This window comes from Theropithecus gelada, chromosome 13, assembly GCF_003255815.1.
Source record: "Theropithecus gelada isolate Dixy chromosome 13, Tgel_1.0, whole genome shotgun sequence".
Taxonomy (NCBI): domain Eukaryota; kingdom Metazoa; phylum Chordata; class Mammalia; order Primates; family Cercopithecidae; genus Theropithecus; species Theropithecus gelada.
Genome location: NC_037681.1, coordinates 64406723 through 64428471, shown reverse-complemented (window position 1 = coordinate 64428471; position 21749 = coordinate 64406723). Strand labels below are relative to the sequence as shown.

The 21749-nt window shown below is 38.7% G+C and overlaps 1 protein-coding gene across 1 annotated transcript in view; it reads left to right on the top strand.

Annotated features, from left to right (window-relative positions):
* LRPPRC (leucine rich pentatricopeptide repeat containing) overlaps window positions 1–21749 on the top strand; it is a 119431-nt gene that overhangs the window by 29956 nt on the left and 67726 nt on the right. The window contains exons 12-14 of the mRNA XM_025405824.1: window positions 6133–6251; window positions 9192–9285; window positions 12339–12405. Of these exons, the coding sequence (XP_025261609.1) occupies window positions 6133–6251; window positions 9192–9285; window positions 12339–12405 (280 nt within the window). The remainder of the gene's footprint in view (window positions 1–6132; window positions 6252–9191; window positions 9286–12338; window positions 12406–21749) is intronic.

Here is a 21749-nt window from a genome sequence, read left to right as displayed (position 1 = left end):
TTTGACTGTTTTTGTTCCACATATGAGTGAGACAGTATTGTCTTTCTGGTTCTAGCTTATTTCAGTTGATGAGTTGATTTCTAAAGGCATTTCAGCTTTCTTTATATAGAGAGGCACACGCACACCCTGATTTTGAAACCTTGGAGTTTGACATACTGATCTAAGCTAAGTGGTAATATTGAAATTCTTTTTTTCCAGAATGTTATAGTTCTGTTGTCCTCAATCTTGCCCTAAGAATTTAGACCACAAGAACTTCTTCCATGCCTATGAATAATATTTCAGTTCTTAGAACTTCCATCCATTCAATAGGCATAGACTCTTTTTTCTTTTTTTTTTTTTTTTTTGAGACGGAGTCTCGCTCTGTCGCCCAGGCTGGAGTGCAGTGGTGCAAGCTCCGCCTCCCGGATTCACGCCATCCACCCGTCTCGGCCTCCCAAAGTGCTGGGATTACAGGCTTGAGCCACCGCGCCCAGCCCTTTTTATGTTTTTAGTAGAGACGGGGTTTCACCTTGTTAGCCAGGATGGTCTTGATCTCCTGACCTTATGATCTGCCCGCCTCGGCCTCCCAAAGTGCTGGGATTACAGGCGTGAGCCACCGCGCCCGGTCTGGCATAGACTTTTATAGGTCAGAAAATTATTCATTAAGTGCCTTGACACATATTGCCTTGCATAGTCCATGGATGGTAGTTAGAAAGATTTAGCAAAGCAATATGTGTAAAAGTGTCTGGAAGCACAGTTCCTGGCATACTTCCATTTCTAGTGTGTAAGCTATGAAATTATGGCTCAGACATATCTCACTCTGGTGAATTATTACTGGTCAGAAAGAACACCGAGGACATTAGATTAACACAAATCTGTTACTAGGAATTCAAAAGCAACTTAGCTATGTCCTCATGTCAGGTGCTTAGTAATCTTTTCATATAAAGAAGAGCACAATGGAATTTGCCATCTTTTATGGTAGTTACTAAGGTTGTTAGTAATGATACCCAGTGAATTATTAGAGGAATAGTTTAAATTTCACTTACAAGTATTGTTAGGCCTCTGTGTGCAGTGTGGACCAACTGTGTATGCATGTTCTCTTATATTTCAGTAAGCACATGCTTTGTTTAGGGATTTTAAAAAACGTTGTTGTTGTTGTTGTTGTTGTTATTATTATTATTATTATTATTATTATTATTATTGAGACCGAGTCTTACTCTGTTGCCCAGGCTGGAGTGTAGTGGCGTGATACTGGCTCACTGTAACGTTTGCCTCCCAGGTTCAAGCAATACTCCTGCCTCAGCCTCCCCAGTAGCTGGGATTATAGGTGCCTGCCACCACGCCTGGCTAATTAAAAACATTATTTTTACATCTTGAAAAATACATTTAAATCTCTAAGATTTGAAGATATTAGGTTATTTATTTATTCTTCCCAGCCAACTTTACTGAGGTATGAATGATGAATAATTGTGTAGCTAAATCTATATCTGTCTATCTTTCTATCAACAATCATCTATCTATCAATCAGTCATCTGTCTATCTGATAAACAACATGACTTTTTGGAGACAGTGTCTCACACTGTCAGCCTTGACCTCCCAGGCTCGAGATTTTCCCACCTCAGCCTCAGTGGGACCACAGACACATATTACCAGGCCTGGCTAGTTCAAAAAATTTTTTTTGGTAGAAACAGGGGTCTCCCTGTGTTGCCTAGGCTGGTCTCAAATTCCTGGGCTCAAGCAATCCTCCCGCCTTGGCTTCCCAAAGTGCTGAGATTACAAGCATGAGCCACCTCACCTGGCTACATTTTGATATATGTACACATTGTGAAATCATTACCACAGTCAAGCTAACATATCCATCACCTCAGCTGGTTACATAGGCTCTGTTGCCCAGGCTGGAGTGCAGTGGTGTGATCTCGGCTCACTGCAACCTCCGCCCCCTGGGTTCAAGCAGTTCTCCTGCTTCAGCCTCTCTAGTAGCTAGGATTACAGGCGTGTGCCACCACACCCAGCTAATTTTTGTATTTTTAGTAGAGATGGGGTTTCGCCATGTTGGCCAGGCTGATCTCGAACTCCTGACCTCAGGTGATCCACCTGCCTTGGGCTCCCAAAGTGCTGGGATTACAGGTGTGAGCCACTGCGCCCAGCCCTTCTCTCTCTCTTTTTTTTTTTTTTTTTTTTTTTTGTTGTTGTTGAGCTAGTTATCTTTTTAAAAATTTTGTATTGGCTGGGTGTGTTGGCTCATGCCTATAATCCTAGCACTTTTGGAGGCAGAGGCAGGCAGATCACAAGGTCAGGAGTTTAAGACCAGCCTGGCCAACATAGTGAAACCTCGTTTCTAGTAAAAATACAAAAATTACTTGGCGTGGTGGCATGCGCCTGTAGTCCCAGCTACTCAGGAGGCTGAGGCAGAAGAATTGTTTGAACCCGGGAGGTGGAGGTTGCTGTGAGTTGAGATTGCACCGTTGCACTCCAGCTTGGGCAATACGAGCGAAACTCTGTCTCAAAAAAAAAATATTGTGGCAAGAACACTTGAGATCTACTCTCTCAGCAAAAATCAAGTATTCAGTACATTGTGTCCAGAACTTACTTACCATATAACTGAAAATTTATACCTATTGACCACCATACCTTTTCACTCACCCCCCAGTCCCATAACAGTTCAACTTTTTTTTTTTTTTTTTTTTTTTTTTTTTTTGAGACGGAGTCTTGCTCTGTCACCCAGGCTGGAGTGCAGTGGCCGGATCTCAGCTCACTGCAAGCTCCGCCTCCCGGGTTTACGCCATTCTCCTGCCTCAGCCTCCCGAGTAGCTGGGACTACAGGCGCCCGCCACTCGCCCGGCTAGTTTTTTGTATTTTTTAGTAGAGACGGGGTTTCACCATGTTCGCCAGGATGGTCTCGATCTCCTGACCTCGTGATCCGCCCGTCTCGGCCTCCCAAAGTGCTGGGATTACAGGCTTGAGCCACCGCGCCCGGCCACTCAACTTTTTTTTTTTTAATAGATTCCGTAGAGGCCAGGCGCTGTGGCTCACGCCTGTAATCCCAGCACTTTGGGAGGCCAAGGCAGGCGGATCACCTGAGGTCAGGAGATCGAGACCATCCTGGCCAACATGGTGAAATCCCATCTCTATTAAAAATACAAAAATTAGTCAGGTGTGGTGGTGGGCGCCTGTAATCCCAGCTACTTGGGAGGCTGAGGCTGGATAATTGCTAGAACCCGGGAGTCGGAGGTTGCAGTGAGCTGAGATCGCGCCACTGTACTCCAGCCTGGTGACAGAGGGAGACTCCATCTCAAAAAAAAAAAAAAAAAAAAGCGGTATGCAGTGGCTCACGCCTGTAATCCCAGCACTTTGGGAAGCCGAGGTGGGAGGATCACGAGGTCAGGAGATCAAGACCATCCTGGCTAACATGGTGAAACCCCGTCTCTACTGAAAATACAAAAAATGAGCTGGGCATGGTGGCGGGCGCCTGTAGTCCCAGCTACTCAGGAGTCTGAGGCAGGAGAATGGCGTGAACCCGGGAGGCGGAGCTTGCAGTGAGCGGAGATTGGGCCACTGCTCTTCAGCCTGGGCGACAGTGTGAGATTCTGTCTCAAAAATAAATAAATAAAGATTCCATATATAAGTGAGATCACATAGTATTTGTCTTTCTGTGTCTGGCTTATTTCACTTAGCATGTATTTCAAGTTCGTTCATGTTGTAAATGACAGGATTTTCTTTGTTTTTAAGGCTGAATAATCTTCCATTCTCTATGTGTATATATGCCACATTTTCTTTATCTGTTGACAGCATGTTTCTACATCTTGGGTACTGTGAATAATGCTGGAATGAACAAATGTTTCTTTGAGATAATGATTTTATTTCCTTTGGACATATGCTCAGAAGTGGGATTGTTGGTAATTCTACTTTTAAGTTTTTCTGGACTCTCCATACTCTCCCACCAGCAGTAGACCAGGGTTCCCTTTCTGTATATCCTCACCACTGTGTAATCACTTTTGACTCTTTGATAGTAGCCATTCTGACAGGTATAAGGTGATATTTCATTGTGGCTTAAATTTGCATTTCCCTGATGATTAGTAATGTTGAGCATCTTTTCATAAGACTGTTGGCCGTTTTTATGTCTTTGGAAAAATGTGTATTCAGATCTTTTGCCCATCTGTTAATTGAATTATTTGGGTTTTTTTTTTTTTTTTTGCTATTGAATTGTTTGAGTTCCTTATTATGTATTTTAGATATTAGCCCCTTATGAGATACATGGTTTGCGAATATTTTCTCCCATTCCATAGGTCGCCTTTTCATTTTATTGTTTCCTTTACCGTGCAGAAGCTTTTTAGTTACATGTGGTTCCACTTCACTGTTTTTGTTTTTGTTGTCTGCGCTTTGGTCTCAAATCCAAAAAGTCATTGTCAAGACCAGTGTTTTCTTCTAGGAGTTTTGTGGTTTCAAGTTTAAGTCTTTAATCTATTTTGAGTTGATTTTTGTGTATTGTATAAGATAAGGGTCCAGGCCGGGTGTAGTGGCTCATGCCTGTAATCCCAACACTTTGGGAGGCCGAGGCGGGCGGATCACGAATTCAGGAGTTCAAGACCAGCCTGACCAACATGGTGAAACCCCATCTCTAGGATCATGAGGTCAGGAGTTCCAGACCAGCCTGACCAAGATGATGAAACCCCATCTCTACTAGAAATACAAAAACTAGCTGGGCGTGGTGACGTGTGCCTGTAATCCCAGCTACTCTGGAGGCTGAGGCAGGACAACTGCTTGAACCCAGGAGGCGGAGGTTATAGTGAGCTGAGATCACACCACTGCACTCCAGCTTGGGTGACTGAGCAATATTCTGTCTCAAAAAAAAGACAGGATCTTGCTATGTTGCCCAGGCTGGACTTGAACTCCTGGGCTCAAGCAGTCCTGCAACAGCCTCCTGAATAGCCAAAACTATAGGTGTGCACCACTGCCTGCAGCTCCAACACCATTTATTGGTGCCTGTGTCAAAATTAGTTGATTATATGTGCGTGGGTTTATTTTTAGATTCTTTGTTCTAGTGCATTGGTCTATTTGTTTGTTTTTAGGCCAGTATTAGGTAATTTTATATATGATGAACTGTTTAAAGTTAAAATATTCTGATTCATAACCTAAATTAAAAAAAAATTATACCTAGTTTTTTTTTTTTTCATAATCTAAATTTTATCTAAAAGAAATGTGCAGGTATTTATAATGTAGTTAGACTTGCCTGTGTCTTTCTGTACTTAGTGGGAATTTACTGTCAATTATTTGTACTAGAGTTAATCGTGTAACAAATTTGATAGAAATGTAATTTTTCTTTAGGTCTCTAGTAGGCCAGAAACAGGGACTTTTAGGGGGAGTTTTAATAATGTGAAAGTAATGAAGCCGAAGATAAGTAAGTTTTTAAAAGGAAAAATAAGAATGTTCTTTCTTTTTATTAAACTGTAGCCTCTGTCAAATTAGGTGATACTTGAGTAATCTGACAGTTGTCTAGAATTAACCGGATCTATTTGAAACTCACTGTAGCTCTGAAAACATGAAATGACTTAATTTGTAAGAAGTTATTAAAAGAGATTTTTGTGAGTGGGAAATGGGGGAAACAACTTATTAGATTTTTAAGTTAGTTTTAAATACAGTTAGACAATAATTCATTAGAATAAATTGCTATTTTTCATTCTTACATTGTAAAATATGAAATCAAGTTAGTAACAATTAGGGAACTTTTTACATAAGTACTTAATTGAAGACATGTTTTGAAACCACTCACTTCTCTTTGCAGCATTTATTCTGGCCAAGTTTTTTTTGTACAAGTCCATCATTGCTCTATAATAGCAATGTTGTATTATAATCACTTTTGGGGTGCCGGAAACGTTGGACACATTGGTTAATTGTTTTATGTTTCTTTATGCTTATAATTTCAAGGATACTTTTTTGAAATTCACTGTTTCACAGAGGGGGATGAAGAAAGGAGGAGTTAATTTTTTTATCATTATATCTCACAGTTCTGTTGCTTTTCTGCCTTTTAGACAAACGAATTGCTGAGTAATTTTCTTACATTATGATTCAGAAAATAATTGAACTGAACTTACTGATCTTTTGTAACTTTGTTCTAAGTTCTTCATCTCTGTGCTTCTACATTTTATGTGTTAGGTATAATTGAAGTCCTGAAAGTAATGCAAGAATTGGGAGTACCTCCTGATCAGGAAACATATATAGGTTACGTGATTCCATGCTTCAATAGTATAAAGTCAGCACGTGCCATTTTGCAGGTGAGTACAAGTGTGGTTTTAATTTAATAATTGAAGAGAGTGTCTTTCCTCCTTAATGTTTAGTAGTCACACACAAAAATGTCATTGAACTGAGGACTCAAAATGGTCAAATCTGTGTACAATTTTCTTTTTTTTTTTGAGGCGGAGTTTCCCTCTCGTTGCCCAGGCGGGAGTGCAATGGCACAATCTGGGCTCACTGCAACCTCTGCCTCCTGGGTTCAAGCAATTCTTCTGCCTCAGCCTCCCGAGTAGCTGGGATTACAGGATGTGCCACCATGCCTGGCTAATTTCTATTTTTGGTAGAGACAGGGTTTCTTCATGTTGGTCAGGCTGGACTCGAACTCCTGACCTCAGGTGATCCGCTTGCCTCGGCCTCTCCAAGTGCTGGGATTATAGGTGTGAGCCACCGCGCCCGGCCCTGCATACAATTTTCTAAAGCTTTGTAAAAAATATTAGTTGGTATAACATTTATAGCGTCAAAACTCAAAAAGACAAAGCAGCCTTTTTCTTGTGTATTAAAAAGACAATATGCCAGATTGGGAAAAATTAAAACAATATTAACTCCTGATCCCGCCCTGAAATGCACCTGAAATTTTCATTTATAAATTAGATTTTATTTTATTTTATTAAAGAAGCAGGGGTTTCAGTACGTTATCCAGGCTGGTCTTGAACTCTGGACTTAAGCAATCATCCTGTCTCAGCCTCCTGAGTAGCTGGGATCATAGGCACATGTTACTGTACCCTGCTTCAGTTTTCACTTTTTGAATATTATTTTTCACTTCCCTATTTTCATAAAGTGTGCACTAATAATATATATACTAGTCTCTCTCTCTCTCTGTCTTTTTTTTTTTTTAAACTCCTTTGTTTTCCTACCAAATACTTCTGGTCCCTACCAGAGTAGGCAAGCTGTTGATAAAGAGGCACATGAAGATGTTGATTGGGACAGTGCATTGGATTAGCAAAGGCTGCATTTTCCACTTTCAAAACAGAATGCTTAGCGCTGAATATATGAGTTACAGAAACAAAACAAAAAGTGCTTTGCAATTAGGAACAAGATGGCAGAGCACCTAATACTTAATAAGGAACATGTTGTTTAAAAGAAGTTTCCTATACAGTCATTCATATAATACCTTGATTTTTCTAATAATGTTAGAGTGTTTCTTTCATTAAAATAATTATATAATTACAGTCTTCTGAAGTGTTAGGGTTTATATCTTCAGTGTCTTCACCTCTTTCCCTAAGTTCTTAGTGGGGTATGTGGAGCCTGTACTATACATACTTTACTGTTAAAAGTTTTTTTTAAGTAACTTTCCCACATATTCTTACTTTTTCAGATGTTCTCTTTGCAGAAATATAGCCCCCAGATCCAGTGTCTTCTTGGTTACTGCTTTGGCTTTCTCATTAGTGACTTAGGGAACAGCAGATCTAATTTGGAAACTTATCCCAAATTTGGTTACATTTCATTCTCCTCTTAACTGTCTTACCTTCATTGCTGGAATTTCAGTAGTATTGAGTGTTTGGGGCTTGAAAACAACTACTCTGTTAAGTGCTTAATAGAACCCACAGTATTGATCTGCTTTTTTTTCTTTTTTCCTTTTTTCTTTTTTTTTTTTTGAGGCAGAGTCTCGCTCTGTCGCCCAGGCTAGAGTGCAGTGGTGCAATCTGGGCTCACTGCAACCTCCTCTGCCTACCGGGTTCAAGTGATTCTTCTGCCTCAGCCTCCCAAGTAGCTGGGATTACAAGCACCCACCACCACACCCGGCTAATTTTTGTATTTTTAGTAGAGATGGGATTTCACCATGTTGGCCAGGCTGGTCTCAAACTCCTAATCTTAGGTGATCAGCCTGCCTAGGCCTCCCAAAGTGCTGGCATTACAGGTGTGAGCCACTGCGCCCGGCCTGATAATGCCTTTTGTCTTCAGCTGTACATTAAAAAGTATATTTTTTCATCAGTTTTCAGAAATTACATAATAAATGTTTGTTGATAAATTAGAGAATACGAGTAAGTGGTAGGGCTGTACAATCTGTCCATAGTTCCTTGAGATAGTCATTGCTAAGCATGTATATTCTTTCAGATGTATAATAGGCTGGAGAAATCTCTTCTAGCAAAAAAGTATACTGTTCATATTATCAAGCAACTCTTATTATACTGTTCCTATTACCCACCTAACTTGACAGAGGCTACAGTTTAATAAAAAGAAAGAATATTCTTATTTTCCTTTTAAAAAAAAACTTCTCTTTGGCTTCATTACTTTCAAACTCCCCCTAAAAGTCTCTGTTTCTGGCCTACTAGAGACCTGAAGGAAAATTACATTTCTCTCATATTTGCGTCATGATGAAGTCTTTTTCGTTGGACACCTTTTCATAACAGTATTTAATTCCACAAAATGTATTTTATGTTTGCTGTTTCATTGTATGGGTATGCCATAATTTATTTTTTATCATTGCTTATTGCTGATTAGGTGGTTTTTTTAATATACTATAATAAAATGATTCAATAAATGTATTTGAGCTCAATTTTGACTCATATATTTAAATTGTTAAACAAGTGATGTTGGGACAAGTGATGAGCCTCTCTGAGTTAAATTAAATTAAATTTGATCCTGGCCAAACTGTATGCCCTAGAATATTTTAGGTTAATCCATTGAATTTTTGTTTTGTCTTGAATGGGAGAATTGTTCTAGTATCCTCAGTAGTAAACTTATCCCAGAAGTAAGGCCCTCTAAAGGCATCAGATCATCTATATTTGAAGATGAGCATTTAATTTGGAATGTTGGAATGTCATCTTTAAATTTTTGCTAAAATTCAATTTCTGAGCTTATGTATTTTTCTAGAAAATCAGAGAATGTGGTGAGTCAAAGAATCAGGAAAACAGGAACTTTGGCATATCAAAATATTGTTAGCTGAGATGTATTCTCATTGATATATGCTTTATCTCCAGGAAAATGGATGTCTGTCTAATAGTGATACGTTTTCTCAAGCTGAATTGAGAAGCGAAGCAATAAATGGGAACTTAGACTTTGTATTATCATTTTGTAAGTATACAGCATTAGCAGTAAACTTGATAGATTTAGTTACTATTGAGGGCATGCAGGGTGGTTCATGCAATGAAAGCAAGGAAGGTTTTATATGTTTTATTAAAGCCAGACTGATAAAACGGTTTATGAGCTGAACTTGTGGATAATTTGTAAGTAATTTTAATGTTGTAAGGACATTGAATATTTTATGTAATATGGTGTTAGACTGAAGGCTGGACTGGAGACACTGAAGATGTGGATATTCTTTATAATTTGGCCACCGATTATGTGATTTAGAAGAAGTCTTCTAACCTCTCTGCTTCACTTTTTAGGGTAGTACTACCCAACTTGGGGGAGTTGTGAAAATCAAATGTGATATTGTTTCTGAAGTGTTTTTTAAACTAACATCTATTACAAAGACTTCTAGTCTTCATTAACAAAAACACAGCAAATGTTTACTAAACATTTTTAAATGCTAGGGTGCTTTATAATGCTTATCACATGTTAATAAAATTATCTCCATTGATAGATGACTAAAGGCATAGAGAAGTTAAATGATTTGCCCAAGGTTAGTGATTGGAACCAGAAGTAAGATGTTCAGACTTTAACTTTGTTCTTTTCACCATACTGCACTTTATTTTATTCTATTTATTTGTGAGACACAGTCTCACTCTGTTACTTAGGCTGGAATGCAGTGGCGCAAACTCGGCTCACTGCATCCTCCGCCTCCTGGGTTCAAGCAATTCTCCTGCCTCAGCCTCCCAAGTAGCTGGGATTATAGGCACGTGCCACCATGCCCAGCTAATTTTTTGTATTTTTAGTAGAGACAGGGTTTCACCTTGTTGGGTAGGCTGGTCTCGAACTCCTGATCACAAGTGATCCACCTTCCTCAGCCTCCCAAAGTGCTGGGATTACAGGTGTGAGCCACTGTGCCTGACCTGCATTTTATTTTTAATTAATAAATAAGATGTTCTTAAGAGACCTTATTTTTTAACATGTCCATGGTGTTGCTTGACAGTTTTTCAGATCTTCTGAAAAAAATGTCATTTACAAACAAAACACAGACATACATTAACTTTTAGTTCCCTAAAATGTTAACAGTTAAGCTCTCATTAATGTTATATTCAAATTGTATAGGTGGAAGCTTTATACAAACCGGGTTATTGGTATGTATTACTTGTGAATGTCACTTAAAATATTTGTTGTAATATTGTAAGGGAAAGACAAAGTGTCCAGTATGAAAAATGGTGACTGTTGTAGTTATTTGAGTCAAATACTGAGTATTATTGCTGGCTGCTATCTGAGTGTATTGATTTTGCCTTCCACTCTGTATAATACATAGATTTTCCATACTGACAAGAAAGGAATCTGGGCTCACGAGGTGGATCCACGAGAGCTGCCTTTTCCTTTTATCATATCATCCATTCCACTTCGTTGTCAACCTCTTGATTTTTCAGGCTTGTTTGTTGCTAAGGAAACTAGATGCTTTTTGTCAGCAGCCTTCCAGCTGAGATGTTTCTAGTCACCTTTTTAATGAATAAAAACTTGACAGTATTCTGTAGAATACTATTTTGAATAGTATAAAAATGAATTTTCAAGAGGTTGTTTATTAGATTTGAAAAAGAAAAATGCCAAGAAGTTTGCCAAGTATTTGAGCTTTTCCTGTCAGTGCCTTCCCCTCCAGCTTTGATTTCCAAGTCTTTGAAGAGCTGTTCGTTCTATAATTGCTGGTATGTGCTTTAGGCAGCTCTTAGGAATGCACTACTGGTTACTACCTCACAGGAAATGTCAGGTAGTAGAGAAGAGTAAATGGATTATCTTGATTACATTTTGTAGTAGTAGAGAACGTTTTCCCACTTGTGTTTGTAGGCATGGAAGATTAATTTGATCATATAAAATTCAAAGTTGCTAAGAGGCATGTGGTTGTGTTCCCTTTAAAATTCCTTGAGTGACTCAGTGCAGGTCATTTTAAAAATGACTTAGATTTTCAAATGCTGTAAAAGCACTGAGAAACTTAGGCTCCTTGTTCAAGGAATATAGCAGCTGATATAAAACAATTCTCCTTACGTGTGTGGGTTAATTTGTTACTTTTGGGGAGATGAACACTGAAAATGGACCATGACTTTTCCCATGGGATTTTTCTTTAGTGAAACCAGGTATCTTAACCTTCATTTAAACTGTATTTATTGTCTTCAGAATTTACTTCTACTATGAACTCCTCTCTAATCCCATCCTTTTTGTACTATTCAATAGCCACATTACCGTTATAGTGAAAAGATTAACTCAATTACTTATATATAACATGGTTCCATTTTAATACAATTGCAGGGAAAAATAAATTCAGGGAATGCCTACTGTGATCTCATCCCTTGCTAGTTTGGCAAGGGTTATGTGAAGAGTCAGTGTAAGGTGTGATTCTTACACAATGGCAAATCAGGCTTATAATGTTGGCATTGAAACATACAAGGTTGTAGACTGTTAAATGTCAAAATGAGTAGTAGAGCAAACAAATACTCAGAAAAGTGAAAGATCAATATAAGTCAATTACATAACAGACATGTGGCCTGTTTTATTATTACTTTAGGTGGTTACTCTTGTGTGAGTGCAGGTCCTTGATCATAGTGAAAAATGAAATGAGAAAGTATGAATGGTTCAACAGAACCCAACACCTCTCTGAGAAAAGAATTTTTCCTCTCATCTACTATCTTTAAAGAACAAAAGTCCTGTAGGGTATTACAGTCTCTCTATGGTGCCACCATGTCCAACAACATATAGCCTCAGTATGTGTACCAGGCTGACTCTGAGTCTGCTGGTATATTAGTAATTGCCATTTATAGGAAAGGATATTTATAAATTGATTAGTTGTATATATTCATGAAATTTAAAAATACATTAAAAGGGTAGCTTATATTGCAGATATATATTACTGCATTGTTTAATTTTGTTTGAAAACATTTTTTATTTTTTAAATACAATTTCCAAAATGAAAACTAAAAGGTTTTCAATTTGATAATGCAAGGTTTTTTAATTTGTTTGGTCTGAGATTTAATGATGGTCATTTTCTTTTGCAGTGGAATCAAATACATTGCCCCTCTCGCTGCAGTCTATAAGAAGTAGCCTACTGCTAGGCTTTAGGAGGTAAGCCTTGCCTGAATATGGACTGAATTCTCCTGTCCTTTTGACTTACTGCATGTGGAAAAATACAGCTATTCTTATCTTTCAGTGTACATTCAGTTTACCTGAAATAACCTTTGCCTATTTAATTTTTCCTTTTAAGTCATTGAATTAAATTTAGGCAGCTCTGTATCATCTTTTCCAAGAAATGCACACAGGTTTGGTAAAGATCCTGTTTCCAGGAAGAAAGTCCTGTTTCAAAATGGCAAGTTGGAGTTACAGACAAATTTGCATATGTATGTTCAGCTTATTGTTTGAGCATTTAATTACAAGGTGACTTTTATTCAGTAAAGTATCATTCTCCCCTTCTGTGTGCTCAGAGAATGTTAATGACCTTGCCCTTCCAATTTTGTTATTTTGAAAATAGATAAACATAAAGAAAAACTGAAAGAATAGTGAAAGGAAATACTCCCGTACTACCCTTTTTTATCTGATTTATTTTTTTGAGACAGAGTCTTGCTCTGTCGCCCAGGCTGTGATGCAGTGGTGTGATCCCAGCTCACTGCAACCTCCGCCTCCTGGGTTCAGGTGATTCTCCCGCCTCAGCCTCCTGAGTAGCTGGGACTACAGGTGCCCACCACCATGCCCAGCTGAGATTTGTATTTTTAGTAGAGGTGGGGTTTCACCATGTTGGCCAGGCTGGTCTCAAACTCCTCACCTCAGGTGATTCACCTGCCTTGGCCTCCCAAAGTGCTGGGATTATAGGCATGAGCCACCGTGCCCATCCTCCGTGTTACCCTTTGTGTAGATTTGCCAGTTGTTAATATTTTGCCATGTTTACTTTCTCTCATACCCTCTTTCTCTACACAGAAAGTACCTACACACACACACACGTTTTTTTCTTTTTGGCTGAACCACTTGAAGTTGTAGACATTATGACACTGGATCTTTCAGTATATTTCTCTTAAGAATAAAGTCGGCCGGGCGCGGTGGCTCAAGCCTGTAATCCCAGCACTTTGGGAGGCCGAGACGGGCGGATCACGAGGTCAGGAGATCGAGACCATCCTGGCGAACACGGTGAAACCCCGTCTCTACTAAAAAATACAAAAAACTAGCCGGGCGAGGTGGTGGGCGCCTGTGGTCCCAGCTACTCGGGAGGCTGAGGCAGGAGAATGGCGTGAACCCCGGAGGCAGAGCTTGCAGTGAGCCGAGATCGCGCCACTGCACTCTATCCAGCCTGGGAGACAGAGCCAGACTCCGTCTCAAAAAACTAAAAAAAAAAAAGAATAAAGTCATCTTGGCCAGGCGCGGCGGCTCAAGCCTGTAATCCCAGCACTTTGGGAGGCCGAGATGGGCGGATCACGAGGTCAGGAGATCGAGACCATCCTGGCTAACATGGTGAAACCCCGTCTCTACTAAAAAATACAAAAAACTAGCCAGGCGAGGTGGCGGACGCCTGTAGTCCCAGCTACTCGGGAGGCCGAGGCAGGAGACTGTCGTAAACCCAGGAGGCAGAGCTTGCAGTGAGCTGAGATCATGCCACTGCACTCCAGCCTGGGCGACAGAGCGAGACTCTGTCTCAAAAAAAAAAAAAAAATAAATAAATAAATAAAGTCATCTCTAAAATCACAACATCAGTATCACTCTTTAAAAATTAACAATACTGTACCACGATCTGATATATGTAGTCCATGTTCAGATTTTCCCACTTTAACAAGTTTCCTTTATAGATATTTCACTTTTTGACTGAGGAGTCAATTAAATTGATGCATTGGATTTGATTGCTGCATATCTTTATTATCTTAATTCAGAACAATTTCCTTACCTTTTTTTGTTTGTTTTTTAATAACTCTGGCTTTTTTTTTTTTTTTTTTTGAAGAGCCTAGGCTGGAATGTCTCTTCCACATTTTGTATTTTTCTGATTTTTGTTTTTCCCCATCATGAGACTCAGATTAAGCATTTTTAGCAAGAATACTCCATAGGTGATGGGCACATCTTATATTGTATCACATCAATAGATATAAAGGCAGGTGTGCAATAATGATGCCATCACCTAAGTTCGATCACTTGGTTAAGATGGTGATTCCCACATCTCTCTTGCAGAGGCACCTCATCCAGTTTGTAATTACTAAGAATACTATGGGGTGATAATTTGAGACTGTGTCTACCCTGTTTTTCCATTACTTTTCCGTCCTTGGTTTTAGCAGCCATGGGTAATCCTTGTTGAATTAGTTATTGGTAGTTAACACAAGGATGAGTTTCTTTTTTTGAGATAAGGTCTCGCTCTGTCCCCAAGGTTGGAGTGCAGTGGTGCAATCACAGCCTACTGCAGCATTTACCTCCCGGGCTCAAGCGATCCTCACATCTTACCCTCCCAAGCAGCTGGGACTATGGGTGCATGCCAACATGCCTGGCTGAGTTTTAAAATTTTTTTGTGGTGATGGGATCTCACTATGTTTCCCAGGCTGTTCTGTTGAGAGAAGCAATATAGCACAGTGATTCATAGTTTTCTTTTCTTTTCTTTTCTTTTTTTTTTTTTTTTTGAGACAGAATCTTGCTCTGTCACCCAGGCTGCAGTGCAGTGGTATGAACATGGCTCATTGCAGCCTCCATCTCCTCAGCTCAAGTAATCCTCCTGCTTCAGGCTCCCATTTAGCCGAGACTACAAGTGTGCACTACCACGCCCAGCTAATTTTAAAATTTTTTTGTGGAGATGGATTCTCACCATGTTGCCCAGGCTGGTCTTGAACTTCTGGCCTCAGGTGGTGATCCCACCTCTGCCTTCCAAAGTGCTGGGATTACAGGTGTGAGCCACTGCACCTGCCGCCCAAATCTTTTTTGATTCATTGATCCCTTTGAGAATTTGTTGAAAGCTATGGCTCAATTTTCCCCGCAAAAGACGCATATTATAAAATTATGACTATAATTTAATGGAGTTCATGAAGTACTTTCCCTCTCCCTATAAAAAACCCTTATCGTGGAAGCCAAATAAGAGCCTGGAGTGTATCCTTCCATGCTTTTCTCTGTATAGAAGCAGAAACTTGTAAGAGGTGTTTGAAGTTTGGTTTTGTTTAAACAAAAGTAATGCATCATACTTTACATACTACTCCTTATCTTTATTTTGCACTTAACAATACTTCATGAACACCTCTTGGTCTACTGATATAAATCTAAGTGTTTATTAATATCTGGAGAGGATTCCATGGTATGGCTATGCCATAAATTTTCAATCACTCCTTTATTAATGGACTCAGATTGCTTCTAATTTTTGCCACTACCAAAACAACGTGGTACATTAAATATTATGTCCATATATATGTGTGTTTGTGCACATGCATGCATGTGTGTGTATATGTATTATATATACATTAGTTTTTTCCCCCTCAATGGCTAGAATGTGAAAAAGAGACAACTGTTTTCAAGAGTGTATGTATTCTTTATTTTAATAGCTACTACCATACTACTTTCCAGAAAAAGTTGTATTAGCTCATACTTAGATTAGCAATTCACACTTCTACCAGCAATATATGAGAGTACCCACTTCCTGCAAACATACAGGTATTAGACATTATAATGCTTTTTAATTTTGGCCTAGCTGATGGATGAGAAATGACATCTCAATGTATAATTTTCAATTTGCATCTTCCTAACTATTAAGCAGGGTTAGAACATACTTATTGGCCATTTGGATTTCTTCTATGAAATGCCTATTTAAATTCTTTGCCAGTTTTCTACTAGGTCATACAGTTTTTCTTGTCAATTTATAAGGTGTTGCATTTGAGGGATATTTATCTATACACTATCTCATGTGAAATACATGATTTTTTTTTAACCTTATTGCAGAGATGAGAGAGAAATGTAAGGATAAGATTTTGGATAGTTACTGGAAGGAGTCAAAGGAGTTTGTAGTCAGTGTTGCAAGCTGCAGAGATGGAGGAGAGATAGCCCTATAGAAAGAGGGTGTTCAGTTTGGTATTTGGAAAAGTTATTGAGTTTTTTTTTTTTCCAAAATGGAGATGAGGTCTCTCTATGTTGCCCGGAGTGCTGTCAAACTCCTGGGCTCAAGCGAACCTTCAGTGTTGGCCTCCCAAAGTACTGAGATTACAGGAATGAACCACTGGCCTGACCATTATTGAGTATGTTTAAGAGAAGAGTTTTGATACTATTGTAGTGGAAGAAGCCCAGCTAGAAGCTCTGAGAATCTTGGTGTCTTTTTTTTGTTTTTAGTGATTGGGTAATGTATACTATAACTGAATTTATCTATGCTTTCAGATTATTTATATTTTTATTTGAAAAGATACATTGAAAATACTGGAAAGGTTACCTTATCTTTAAATCACACCAGGCTAGGTGCTTTGCTTCTCCCCTGACTTACATCCTTTTTGGTCCTTTCCCTATTTGTTAGCATCTAAAATTTTTAATTGATTCCTGGGTTTAAAAATAGCCACAGATTGATCATGTTTTTGACTTTCCACTTTAGAGTTAGATAAAATGTTAAAATATGTTTAACAAAGGGGACATTACCCAGGAGCCTCCCGTGTTTGCACAGTTACAAATCCATCTTTATTCTTGACATAGTAAAAATAAGTTTGAGCGGATTCCTTCCAGGAACATATTTCAACATGTAGGTCCTAAAACTGTATACTGTTGGTTAATTTTTCTTACTGTAGATAAAGAAAAATTTTTAGGTTGTGGTAACTTGGCATTTTTCATAAGAATATGTGCATAATTCAGAGCACTTGTGTGACTACAGGTGATTTCTTTCTTTTTCTTCTACTCCGAAAACTACTAAAAATTCAAAATGTAATTGATGTAATTGCAATTCATTATCTTGGCATTAATGTAGCCAGTGTATTTTTTTGTTTGATGTCAAATTAACTAGTATATTTAAAAATTCCTTTGTTAGTATAGTTATTGAAACAGTCACCTGTTGTGCTCCTGAGGGTCCCACTGTACTCTAGCAACTTTAGAATTGGCTGAGTGACTAGGAGAAAACTTACTGGCATTGATTTACATTGCCCGTAGAGCCAGGGTTAACTACCTACAACTCCTACAATGATTAGCTTGTAAGAGATTCACCAAAAGTGAATCTCTTGCCAAAAATAATTGCTAAAAATAATCATTCAGAGTTAATCCAAAATCTAAAAAGTTAAAGAACATTATAATTAGATACCATAGTCACTTTAGCTAAACCTAAAGGAAATTTAGATATATATTTCATTGTTAGAATTCACATTTTGAGACTGGGGGTGCGGCTCATACCTGTGTAATCCCAGCACTTTGGGATGCTGAGGCTGGAGAATCAGCTTGAACCCAGCAGTTCAAGACCAGCCTGGCTCTTTGATTTTAACCCTTTCTGCCCTCACATGTGTAAGCTGAACTTCCTGGGTTGCCGCAGGCATGCAGCGTGATTATTTTTCTTGCCTAACACCATATTCTATTTTTTTTTTTTTTTTTGAAAATTTTTAGTTTATTAATCTGCTCGTGAAAAATCCAAAATGGACACAGGTAGCCTTTTACTGCAGCACCTTTACTCTTTCGGCTGTGATCTAATCTCCAGCTCACTGTTTGCCAGCACCAACATTGGCCTTTGCAGTCCCCCTGACTTTTCTTCATTCTGTTCTTGCGTTCCTTTCGTTGCTTTCTTGAGGTCTTTTGCTTCTCATACAGGCCATGTCTTGCAAGTCTTATGTTTGGGTTCATTTTTCTTTGCATAATCCAAGGAGTCATAAATCATGCCAAAGCCAGTTGTCTTGCCACCGCCAAAATGAGTTCTCAATCCAAATAACAAAGATGACATCCGGTGTGGTCTTGTACATTTTGGCTAGTTTTTCCCAAATTTCTGTCTTAGGCACTGTTGCCTTCCCGGGGTGAAGGACATCAATGACCATTTGTTTCCTCTGAAGTAATCGGTTGGTCATGAACTTTCTAATGCAGATAGTTACGGTGTCGTTCATGATAGTGTCCTGGAGGAAAGAAGGTTGAATATATCTGATTTTGCTCTGCCTTAAATGTTATATGAAATAAAATATTTTGTGGGTTTTTTAAAAAAACCACAGTTTAGTAGGAAATGGAAATTGAATGCATATATGGTAGTATGAGCGCTCAGAGATAACACAGAAATGTTATACAAAGAGAAGAAAGTTGGGGGAAGGGATGGGAGGAATGTACATACATACATTAGGCAAATGGAAGAGAGGCTGTGTTTAATAAAGTTAAAGCTGGTTAAGATCACAGGCTTTTAGATATAACTCATTTAAGTCCAGGTTCTACATTTCATTTATATTTTACATGCTATGGGATCATGGCAAGCTAACTAACATTTCAGTGTCCCTGTTTTTTAGTATGTACAGTAGAAAGAAGAGTATCTAAATGGCTGTACTGCTTTGTCAATACTTTGAAAGTGTCTTTTTTTAGTAGGCCCTATCTGTGTCTTTTTTTTTTTTTTTTTTTTGAGACAGAGTCTTACTCTGTCGCCCAGGCTGGAGTGCAGTGGCCGGATCTTGGCTCACTGTAAGCTCCGCCTCCCGGGTTTATGCCATTCTCCTGCCTCAGCCTCCCAAGTAGCTGGGACTACAGGCGCCCGCCACCTCGCCCGGCTCGTTTTTTGTATTTTTTAGTAGAGACGGGGTTTCACCGTGTTAGCCAGGATAGTCTTGATCTCCTGACCTCGTGATCCTCCCGCCTTGGCCTCCCAGAGTGCTGGGATTACAGGCGTGAGCCACCGCGCCTGGCCTCCTATCTGTGTCTTTAAAGGAGAATTTAAAAGTTTTGAAAATAGTATTCTCATTTAGAAACCATTTGGGGGCTATTCATAGTGCTGTATGAAATTTACAAAAGTACTGTTAGAGTTGTCCGGAGTTTGTAGACTCCTCTGTCTGTAATAGCAGTAGAATGTTACTATTCTTCATGATTTGGCAATATTTTTCTTTAAAATTCTGTTATCCTGCTAGAAAAATCTCACTTGAAAGCTGAAATTGGATCTCAACAGACATATAGGGTTAACCTTTTCTCCAAACTTGTTCTTCAAACAGGAAGAAAAGTGTAAATGGAATTAGGTGTAGAGAAAACGATGTCTTTTCTTAAATGCCGCTTCCTGACAAACTTCATTTGGTTGTGGGCAGAAGAGAAGACAAGAGTTTGTCTTTCCATTGTTTGTATTAGACAATGGAGACATTGAAATGTTAATTAACTTGCCAGGATCACATGGTATGTAAAAGATCAATAAAATGTAGAACCCTGACTTAAATGAGTTCTACCTAAAATGTGTTAGTTTATCAAATAGCAAATGCCAAAGCTCATAGCCAAACTGCCTGGGTTCAAAATTACTTCATTATTTTATTCCTTTGGAGAACCGGGAAATTTAATTTTTTCTTTTTTATTATGAACTGTATATACATTCAGAGGCATATCTAAAACTTAAATGTACCATATAAAAAAGATAAATCAAATACATGGTACCCACCTCTGAGACCAGGACATAGAATGTCAGTGGGATCCTAGAAGCCTCTTGTGTGCTCCTTCTCAATCCCATGATGCCTTCCCCTGCTGTTGAGGTGCCTGCTGTTGAGGCTTGTGTATATCATTCCCTTGCTTCCCTAAATAATCAGGCCACTTTTATCTAACCCCCAAGCAATATATAATTTAGTTTTGAAAGACTGATCAACAAACAGAAATCTGGTAATAAGAAGCAACACTGCCAGGAAATATAGACTGAATAGTCTCTGGGTTAGGGTCTGGCTTCAGTTTTCCTAAAAGTTTACAAAAGACCCTTCTAGGGAAGTCAGTGGGGAAGGTCATGTGTGAGTGAGTCCTGAGAAAGAGGATGAATTTACCACATTTGAGAAGTCTATGGCTAAATACCAGGCATCTGGCAGAAGTATCTACAGATACGTAAATGTGTTCTGCACCTAAACTCACTTCCTCAAACTTTCAGGAATGTGTCAGAGTAGAACACTTTTGTGGGTGAAATGAATGTTCTCAGTCTGTCCAAGCAGCAGGGCGTGAAAGGCCGAGGAAGTATTGTATCATTACATGGTCAAAACAATACAGATAATGTAGATCCATTGTTACCTTAGGTTAAAAAAGAGATATAGTGACAGAGACCTTGGTGGTGAGGGTCCACACTCTGGACTGGTTAGTTGCTTTCCTTCACTGGGTTCTCACTACATTTTCATCCAGGAGATTCTCTTTTGTTCTTTTCTTCCAAGTTGAATCTTTTTGCTTTTTGTATCTGATACTTTTCCTTTTTCTTAGTTTAGTCTTTTTATAGAGGACAACCTTCTCGAGTAGCTTCTCGAGAAAAGCATATGGAAGGTAAATTTTTTTGAGACCTTGAATACCTGTATTCTAGCCTCAGATAGGATTGATAGTTTGCCTACGTATAGAATTCTGAGTTGGAAATAATTTTTGTTTATAATTTTGAAGGTATTGCTCCATGTTTTCTTTACAGTGTTACTGTTGAAAGATTTAAGCCATTCTGATTCCTGACCCTTTATATGTAACTTCTTTTTATAGAACACCCTCTGAAAGTTTGTAGAATCTTTCCATTACCTCTATTGTTTTGACATTTGACAATTAAGCAACTTATTTATCTCTGGAAATTTGTATATCTTCATTTTATCATTAGTATTCTGGAATTTCTAGAATGATTTTTGGAAATTTCTAGAATCTTCTGGAACTTGAGAAGAATCTCTTGACCACTAGTGTTATGACGTTTCACTATAGAGCAACCTTATGTATGAGTTTATTTGTTTTGTTTTGTTTTTCGTATTTTGTCAATTGTGCTGCATGCTCAGTGGCTCCTTTTAATTTGGCCATTTATATCCCTCAGCTCTGGAAAATTTTAGTTTTAGAAATAATTTTTTCTCTCTTTCTGAAACTCTTAGACTGGTCTTTTTCTCCTACTTTGCTTTTCTTGGTTCTTAGGTTCCACTTTCTGTGATATTTCTTCAACCTTATCTTCTGCCTTTTCTGTTGAATTTTTTGTTTCTGCTATCCCTTTTTTATTTCCAAAATCTCTTTTGCATTCTCAAAGTGTTTCTTTTGTAAAATAACATATTACTGTCTGATAGATATCAAGTCTTTATCTCTCATAGGCCTTTTTTTTTCTTTTTGAGACAAGGTCTGGCTTTATCACCTAGGCTAGAGTGCAGTGGTGCGATCTTGGCTCACTGCAACCTCTGCTTCCCAAGTTCAAGCGATTCTCCTGCCTCAGCCTCCCAAGTAGCTTTGACTACAGGTGTGTGCCATCACGCCTGGCTAATTTTTGTATCTTTTGCAGAGATGGAGTTGCTCCATGTTAACCAGGCTGGTCTTGAACTTGTGAGCTCAAGCTATCTGGCTGCCTCAGCCTTGCAAAGTGCTTG